This window comes from Cucumis sativus, chromosome 1, assembly GCF_000004075.3.
Source record: "Cucumis sativus cultivar 9930 chromosome 1, Cucumber_9930_V3, whole genome shotgun sequence".
NCBI classification, from domain to species: domain Eukaryota; kingdom Viridiplantae; phylum Streptophyta; class Magnoliopsida; order Cucurbitales; family Cucurbitaceae; genus Cucumis; species Cucumis sativus.
Window position 1 is genome coordinate 9,715,531 of NC_026655.2, and position 9,672 is coordinate 9,725,202.

A 9,672-nucleotide genomic window follows, 5' to 3' on the forward strand; every position below is an offset into this window, starting at 1 on the left:
TCATATCGTCTCTCAGGTCAAGAGTAGGTGATCTAAGAGGTGGTGTGACATACAACATGAGTTCTTAGGTTTGATTTCATCTCATCTCTATAAAACAAACAAAAATCATGTGGATGAGGAACTAAGGTACTTTTTTCTAGCTTAGGTCTTTAGGATTCTTTCTCTATTTCATTGTTCGTGAGCTTTTGAACTTGATTTGATGTATTGGATGATTTGATTTCAGTTTTAATTTTTAGCAAAACATATTATCAGATGCTTGTGGATGTATGTTTATCGTTTGAATAATTCATATAAAGTAGCATGACACTAGGTTGTATACTTTCTAGAAGAAAATGGTTGAGTTAGCTTACAATTATAATTAATTAGAAGAGTATTGATCTAACCAACTTGGGATCAAAATCAATAGAATTAATTAGCTAGGTGCTTAAAAGTTAATTCACTACAGGAAAGAAGGTCTACGAAAGCTCACTAAAAACGCTATCGTAGACATTTTGTAGCGTTTAACAAAAAGTCGTGATAGCCCACGTTGTTTTATAAAAGCTATAAAAAACATGCATTTTGATAGCATTTTGGGAAGGTTATAAAAACATCTTTGTAATAGTGTATCTTTTATTTATATAATTTATGATAGCGTTTTCTCAAGGCTGTGAAATTTTTTTATAATGTCTTATGAAAGCTATAAAAAGTGTGCATTTTGATAGCATTTTGGAAAGGTTATTAAAACAACTTTGTAATAGCGTTTCTTCTATCTATATTATTTATGATTATGTTTTGTTAAAGCTATGAAAAACTTTTTATAGCAAATATAAAAAGTTATTGATTATTTATAATTGCATTTTTTAACAAATATAAACGTTTAGTCATACCTTTAGATAAAAGCTATAATAATGCAATATTTTTACATATTTTATCTATAATAAACCTTTTTAAATATCAATATTCAATTTCGAACATCAACATGTAAAATAAATTTCAGTTATGTGAAGAAAATCTATTTAAAAGGCTATTGTTCATGTCTCATACATTGTTAACTAATAAAAAGTTAAATAACAAAAAATGATCCTTATAACGTAGAAAGAGTTCGTACCATCAAAATGTTATTTTCACAAAAGATTTATATTGTTCCTACATAAAATGCTATTTATGTGTTCTCATAAAAGATAGTCACTAATATATCATTCGACCCAACACAATGATCAACCTAGGTAATAGTTACAAAAAGGTAATAGGATATGGTAGACCTTTTTCCCTATAGTGCCTATATCATCCATTAGTTACAAAAAGGTAATAGGATATATATAAATCTAAATACTTGAAGCTTGTGTGTCTTGGTAATGACTTCTTTTGGCTATGTACAATTGTTCATTTATCAACCTACAAAAAGATTATGAACAAAAACTAAACGAATAATTAAGTTTATACACAAACATTTTAATTGAAAAAGCCAGTTAGAAGTTAATAATTAAAGAATAATGTACATACTTAAAATAACTTTGTTAAGAGGTCATGTTACTATGCTTCCCAAGAGCATCCTCAATGTATTTCATCTCTAAGTTAGATTTCTATAAAAATGCATCCGACTTCTTTGGAAAATCCACCCAAACTCTAACTGGACTGAGAGGAATATGGTGAACAGTAAATTTAGGGTCATTTGAGGACCATCGACCTTCAGCAACCACCTCTTCTGTACCACTCCAATCTAGCAATATGCATTTGCAAAGAGTATTGTTATTATTAATACTTTATACCAACAAGGTAATATAAAATGTATTAAGCATAATGAGCAACTTATAACAATTAGAAATAAAGTATTAGAAATAAACAATTAAAGATCTTATGGGAGGTGAAGTTCCAATCGTGTTAGTGGCAACATGGTTAACCAACTGACTTGGAAAATCAAAAGACATTGCAAAATCCTAATTGACTTGGAAAATTAGTATACAACCTATTCTCTCAGCCTATTCTTCTCAAAGGGGGTAAGGTAAAGGAACACAACTCGAGGAGTCAAAAGTCTAACTGCATCCAACAAAAACAACAAAATTTGCAAAACCAATAGTAAACCAAAAGTTCACTCTTTATCACCAACAAATGTGGTTGCTAAAAATGCAAAATGTTTAAGTTCTTGTGATACTTTTCATCTCTTTTTTAAATAGCCACATCTTCACTATTTCACATTGGCCCACCAATAATAGAGAGGTGTCCTCTCAATAGGCCCATAGTCTCTTTTGGTCTTCACTTTTTAAAGCCCAAACTCAAGGGCCCAAGCAAAATTCCGCCTAAAAGAAGTAAAGAAAAATAAGAAACGATTTTAATTTGTGAAGATGGTATGCATTTTCTCTTTTAATATTGGGCAACTATATTTGATGAGCATTTTAGGAATAATAATTAAAGATATAGCCATATTTTAAAAGATTGTAAATATAATAAAACTATCACTAGTGATAGATCAATATTTAGAACATAGTATATCAGTGATAGACTTCTATCATTGATAAAATTTGACAAATTGTGCTATATTTACAAATTTTTTAAAATGTTACTATATACTTAATTATTTTGAATCTAATTGCTAAATTTGCAACTGTCTCTTTGATATTTCCTCATTAAACTTGAAAAATATTTTGAAATCTTTGAGCCAAGATTGAAAACAAAATCATATTTCGATAACCAATAAGGTTTTGTTAAGAAATAAATTTTTATAAATCAATTAAACTAAAAGTTCAAGTGTGAAGGATATGATAAAACAAAGAAACTATTGGTTTATGATCCAAAACTAAAAATTATACACAATGCTACCAATACTCGGGAGCTACACATGATCTAAATAGGAAGTTTCATACCCTCCAATTACATTTTTTTCATGCTTCCTTCTTATTGAGATGAAATAAGACAAACAGTACAATTTAACCCCTAATTTGCAACATGTTATCATTTAGTCATTGCATCGCTTTTCTAGGTCATAATGATAATATTTTTAAGTGATATCGAACTAAGTCGCTTGGTACAAAGAGACATGTTCTCCTGTCCATGGCTACCATGTAGTTATAGTAATCTTCAACCCAAACACAAAAGGCACACTCAAATGTAATAGGGTAGCCATCTCAAACACGTTCTACACTATAATATTTAATAAATCTATCACGTCTTCCAAATAGGACTAGAATGACCCCCTCTCAATAATTATGTCTTCCTAATATTGACAAGGTTGATAGGAACAAAAGGAGGCAAAGAATCCTTTATATTTCTTCTTAATAACATCATGTCTTCCTAATAGCAAACGGATTAGGATGGTCAATAAAAGTGCATAGCATCTTTTTTAATAACCTATGATCTCTCTCAAATCTCTTGATCACACCATCCATGGCTCAAATGTAGGGCATCACTTTGCTAATATTGTCTTGACTCTTCTTGTATCACAATACAACCCTAGTGAAATACCAAACAACATTGATACCGTAAGACACTCTAATCTCTCATGAATTGAACTCTTTTTAAACACATACATGAATTGAACTCTTCTTAAACACATACATACAAATAAATCATTTCTATTAAATAAAATTAGATATTCAAAAATAAAAATTATAAAAGATAATATATTTAAAATTAATGAACAATGAATAAATCAAATAAATCAAGTATGGCAGCTTTGTTCATAAAATGAATTTGTTGGTGCAATATAATTATATAAAAGATAAATATTCATATTCTCTTCTATCCCATTGACAAAAAGACAACCAAAATACACAGTCATTCCTAAAACTCGAACCAAAAATATAAATACACAACACTTAAACTCATAACAAATCACTAAATTAATAGACATCCAAACGAAAACTTCAAGAATAAGAATAAGAGGAAAGAAAGACCTTAAGAAAGAAACAACTCAAGAAATCAAAACAGGAGGTAAAAAAACACAATACCAGTACAATACTAGCAATCAATTGGAGGCTTAACAAAAAGGATTTTTTAAAAAAAGAAACCATTAATATAAGAAAAAGAAATAGTCTAATCACAACACCTCCAAATCAAAAGCCAAAACACAACCCCATACAAATCGTTCATTAAAAAAAAATCCCCCAAACATTCATCATTATTCACAAAGAAACAAAACCAACAACCCAATAAGCCAAGACCTCAAAAAGGGGCAAAAATCAACAAACACAGATACCAAAACCAAAAAACAAAAAAAACAAAAACACAATAACAGCATAAAGGAGCTAACCCTATTACATGTCGAAGAAAGAGCAATGATCACCACCAAGAAATCGTCAAACCCAGAAAGCCAACGGAAAAAAAAAAAAAAAAAGAGACCCAGATGGAGAAATGTAGAGTAGAATAAAAGAGAGAATATAAGCTTGTGGATTATCTCACACCAACTACATTTCTATAGACAAAAATCCTACTCCTAAATTAAGAGACAATAACCAAGGAAATTAAGAGCAGAGAAGTTGGAAGGTATTTACCATGTTGTTGATGCAAAGAGACTCAATAGAGGTCGCCGGAGACAAACGGAGGTCAGTAAAGGATGCGGAACTTAAGATCTACAATATGGTATATAAATTATTTGGGTCAACAGTTTTATTTCAGTTTGGAATTATGAAAAGAGTTTATATATTGAGACTGATATTCTATTGAATGCTCTCACCATAAAAACGATGTAGAAGAAAAGAAGAAGAAGACTAACCTCCAATCATTAGTTTCAAGTGTCTAATAGCAGTAGAGAGACGAGCTGGTAGACGAAGAACCCTAAGCGAAACCCACGTGGACGACGGTGAGAGATCAGATGAAGCCAAAAGATCGCAAGTCTGAGGAGATTGAAGTCGAGAAATAGAATATCCTTTCAAAATCGTGTGATGAAAGTGACGATGAATAGAGAGATGATAGACAAAGACAACGACGATGAACAAAGATGAATGTGTGTCAACTTCGATTTAAGAAGGGGTTTTGGGGTGGGTATCACGTACAGATCAAAAGACGTGAGAGAGAAAATTCTCATGAAAATTAAGGGCTCCAAAAATGGGAAAATATTTGGTGGGATTTTCTATTTCACACTTTTTTTTTCTTTTCAATAGTTCGTTTAAAATGGGCTATTAAAACTCATATTTGTTGCAGTGATTATTCACCCAACTTCTCTTACATCTTAATGCGATTAGTATATAAATTTTAATTTGATATGTCTCATCGGTTCAATTAGTGTCAATTAGTTTCTTAGAACATAATTTGGTTACCATTTCTAAATCAAATTGGTTGGGATTCAACATTTAGAATCTAGTGATGAAAATGTAACAAATTGAAATAGGTAGTTCTGTTTAGATGGAGGCTAGGATTTTTTAATTTATTCATTGCATTTTACGATTCTCTTTTATTTCATGCAATTTAGTCTTCGTGCAATTGTTAAACAACTTCAAAACGCTCTTCCATTACCTCAATTGAAAATTAGTTTGGTTGAAAAATTAATGTGTTCTCACAGTGTGATTTAGTCATTTATTTGACACGGATTTTGGGAACAAATTAAATTCATGTCTCAATAATTTTGAACCAAAGAACTTAATCAACATCAAGAAAAAATAGAAACGATAAAGCTAATAAAATAACAAGGTTTGGAATGATCAAAAAGTGGCACTCTTAGAATCAAAGTGAGCCTAGAAAAACTTGGGCTAGCTTGGGCTTTGGCCTAACCCAAATGTGCTTAGCGTACAGCGAGGTTGAGCCTAACAAACATCGACGGATCTATTAAGTGGCTGGACACATGTCCCCTCACATTTCCAATTTTTGTATTTTAATATTAGTTTAGAAGTGTCAAATTACAATATATCTTAAATAATACACATTTTATACTATATTCTACTTTTGGTATAGTGGTTGTGCCCCTTTAAAATCTCAAGGTCTCGAGTTATAACAACATTTTTAAAAAATTACGAATATAACAAAATTTGTCAAATTCTATCGTTGATAGAAGTCTATCACCGATAGACCATGTAGACCATGTTGTAAATATTGGTCTATCATTGATAGATCATACAAATTTATCAGCGATACACATCTATCAACGATAGTTTGTTATATTTACAATTTTTTAAAATGTTGCTATATTCTTAATTATTATTTTTAAAATGTTGATTGATTATAATTATCCTAATCCATATTGTATACAAAATAATAGTCCAAAACCAATGTAGGACTACAAAACTATTGCATTCTTCTCCACCCAATATCTCCCTCTTTTTTTTAAAAAAAAATTATCAATAAATTTATTCTACCAACCAGAATATTTAATTGGGCAAATTAGGTTTTAGCGTAACATCCAAACGCGGCCCGTTCCTAATCCAATCGCACGGCTGGAATCCCACTTGACCTACCATCTCCTAATCCTGACCGTTCATTTAAAATCCAAATAAACTCGTCATAACTTTCCTTTCATATATTCAGATATTTGGTCCACGAGAAGCAAAGCAAAGAGAGAGAGAGAAGAATGGGTGCAATCCCCAGATGGCTTGAATGTCTACTGTCTACAACATTTTTCAATGCCTGTCCTTCACATAAACAAGCTCCAAGAAGTGAATGCAATATGTTTTGCCTTGATTGCTCTCATTCTTCCTCCTTTTGCTTCTATTGTAGATCTAACAAACACCATCATCATCATGTCATTCAGGTCCTTTCTTCTTTCTTAATTCCTTCCTTCCCTTCTTATTTCTTCCTTTTCAATTCATTTCCAACTCATAATGTTTTTTCGTCTCTTCAATTGGTTGGTAGTGCGTTGTACCTTCTGGTTGGGTTTCTATTCTTCTTTGTTTTGATACCATTTTCTGTAGTTTGGGAAAGTGGGATTGTGCAAATGTGTCGTTGTAGCTTTTGGATACAAGTTTAAAATATGTTTTATCATATTGGATTAATAATGCATGGTTATAAAGATTACTTTCTTTACAACAATAAAATGTGAAATAAATTTTACAAAAATAGTTCAACAGTACAGAATTATCAAGCACATTTTTTGGAGTATTAATAGAGTATTTGTTTTCAATTTGTGTAGATTCGAAGATCTTCATACCACGACGTGGTAAGAGTGGCCGAGATAGAGAATGTCTTGGATATAAGTGAAGTTCAAACTTACGTGATAAACAGTGCAAGAGTTCTGTTTCTAAATGAGAGACCTCAACCAAAGAGCTCAACAAGTAAAGGAGGCTCTCATGTGTGTGAGATTTGTACTAGAAGTCTCTTGGATCCCTTTCGTTTTTGTTCTCTTGGTTGCAAGGTAATAATTTTCTACCTCCATCTTTCCATTTTCTAGACATATTATTCTATTCGGGTTCAAAATTTTGACGTATGGAAAAGCATTGTTCACATCTCTACTAATTTGAGCTATGCTCCAATTAGTGAGACTTTAGTTTTTTTAAATTATTTTTATAAGTTAAATGAATAGGTGATATTCATACAAAAGGGTTATGATAATGTTAAAATATACTTCCATAATTGAGTTGAAAATACTCTCATATATGTTTTAATTTTAATTTTGATGAAATAGACATAGCACTCATAAAATCGAAATTTACCTACTTCTATGTATGTGACCTAATATTGGAGGGTGCAACTTACCTAACCCACAAATTGCCTTATATATTAGGGAAAACAATAATACACATTTAAAATAATAATAATAATAATAACCACTTAATTATCTCTTTAATTTTTTTCCATTACAGCCAATTCTTTCTTTTAATATTTAACAACCAAGCCTTTCATTGTAAATAATAAAATATCAACACATACAAAAAATAAAAATGAAACTTCAACATATTAAATTGAAATATATACAAAACCAAGCTTTGACATTTCTTTAAAAAGTTATATACACACAAATACAATGTAAGTTTAACAGGCTATATTGTTATCAAAATTAAGTATTCTATAGTTTATTTTTTATTGGTTTTTATAAATTGAAACTTTGTTTTTTTCTATTTTCATATTCTTTATTATTATTATTATTATTTCGAAGGAGAATCAAACCTACCTAACTTTACAAATATTAAATCAGATGAAGTGATATGCTTTTCTTTTTAGTCAAATATTTTCTTATTAAACCAACTATTTGGATGAATGAACTAGGTCATCGGAATAAAGACAAACATGGATTCGGGGTTTTACTTAAGAGGAAAGAATAATGAGGAAGTTCTAGGAAGAAGATTGGGATCAAAGGAAGAGGATGAAGAGGAAGAAGAAGGATTGCGTGTAGGGAGAAATGAAGAAGAAGAAGAAGGTGAGATATACCAAAATCACACGCATTCTTCACATTCTAATTCAAGGAGGAGGAAAGGCATCCCTCAAAGAGCACCTTTTTAATTAACTTAATTTAATTAATTTTTTCCATTTCATTTTTAATTTATTAATTTATTAATTTATTATATACCAACTCCTTTTTCCTTTTAAATTGTTTTTTAAAAAATCTAATAAGTCATAATTGTAACAATTCATTGCACTGCACATGATCTCCCACGTGTAATTATTAATTGACATCTCACCATACACAATTTTTTTTTTTCTTTTTAACAAACCTTACATTTGATTGTTAATTCTTTAACAAACCCTCCACTGGGTTTATATATATGTGTGTGTCTTATTTATTTTATGCGAAAATTCTGCATTGATAAATTGTAATTAATCTAATCATCAAAATATTTTAAATTTTTATATTTAGTAGTTTGGAGTACAATAAAATATCTTAAAATAACTAAAATGGTATTGTATATGCTCCAAACATTACTACAAAATCAATTAAATTTAATTAAAAAGTGTTCAAATCTAACTTAACAAAACATTGGGATTTTTATACGAATGGTCATATTTTAGGGGCCTAAATAAAAAATGTGTTGAAATTTATGTATAGAAGAGAACTTGAACACATGATGCAATGATGAATTTTTAGAACAGTTATACCCCAATTGAAATGGAAAATAAAAAGCACCAGCTCCGAACAAAACCTACAAAGTAGAAGCTCGTAAAAAGATGATTGAGTTACAGATCATGTTTTCTTTAAAGAACTGTTTGGCTCCTTGCTTTGACACTAGGTGGACTTGCCATTGGTAATTCCAAGTGTAAAATCATGGGCTTAACAAATGCAGGTAAATGGATGGTTTTCTTTTTTCTTTTTTTTTCTAATTTTAGTTCTCAAATTTAAACTATTACTTTCACTTCCATTTTAAAATTATAGTTGACAAGTTAAATAAATTAAAGATTGAAATAATTTGAATTAGTTTGAGTTCAATAAATTAAAGATTGAAATAATTTGAATTAGTATTCATAAGGTCTGAGAAAAGTTTGTTTATAATTTTACATATTAAATAAGATTTTTTTTGTCAAAATAGTTAGTGAAATTTTTATTGTTTTGAGCGGGAAAATGTAGATTTTTTTTTACTTTTTTATATATGTAGAAGAAAAAGAAAAAAATATTTTGATTACTCAATTAAAAAATGGAAAATGATACCTTCAAATAATAAAAATAAATGAACACATTACACTTTTCTTTTCGTCTTTGTATAGGGAAAATATGAATCCCCTTCACACAGTCAAACTTGTAGGATTTAAATATCCATTTTTCAATTTTTTTATTGGTTGCTTTAACTAAAAGACTTAGAACTTATTTTAATTGACTTAAGAAAAAATTGCTTTCTTGAC

General features: G+C 29.7%; 1 protein-coding gene and 1 long non-coding RNA gene across 4 annotated transcripts; one reads left to right on the forward strand and one right to left on the reverse strand.

The window, feature by feature from the left end:
- Positions 1–1,113: 1,113 nt before the first annotated feature.
- LOC105435305 lies at positions 1,114–5,115 on the reverse strand. 3 transcript variants are annotated; one of them, XR_004215555.1, is made up of 4 exons: positions 4,688–5,115; positions 4,467–4,544; positions 1,483–1,699; positions 1,114–1,374 (listed from the first exon to the last, which is right to left on the reverse strand). It is a non-coding gene; the product is annotated as an uncharacterized LOC105435305 (long non-coding RNA). The 3 variants fall into 3 exon arrangements; XR_004215554.1 differs by lacking the exon at positions 1,114–1,374 and having other exon boundaries at positions 1,386–1,699; positions 4,688–5,114; XR_969351.2 differs by lacking the exons at positions 1,114–1,374; positions 1,483–1,699 and adding an exon at positions 2,915–3,426 and having other exon boundaries at positions 4,688–5,113.
- Positions 5,116–6,429: 1,314 nt separating this feature from the next.
- On the forward strand, positions 6,430–8,621 carry LOC101204359. The gene is made up of 3 exons (XM_004139515.3): positions 6,430–6,655; positions 7,034–7,255; positions 8,107–8,621. The coding sequence occupies exons 1-3, from the start codon at positions 6,476–6,478 to the stop codon at positions 8,338–8,340; spliced, it is 636 nt and encodes a 211-aa protein (XP_004139563.1). The 5' UTR covers positions 6,430–6,475; the 3' UTR covers positions 8,341–8,621.
- The last annotated feature ends 1,051 nt before the right edge of the window (positions 8,622–9,672 follow it).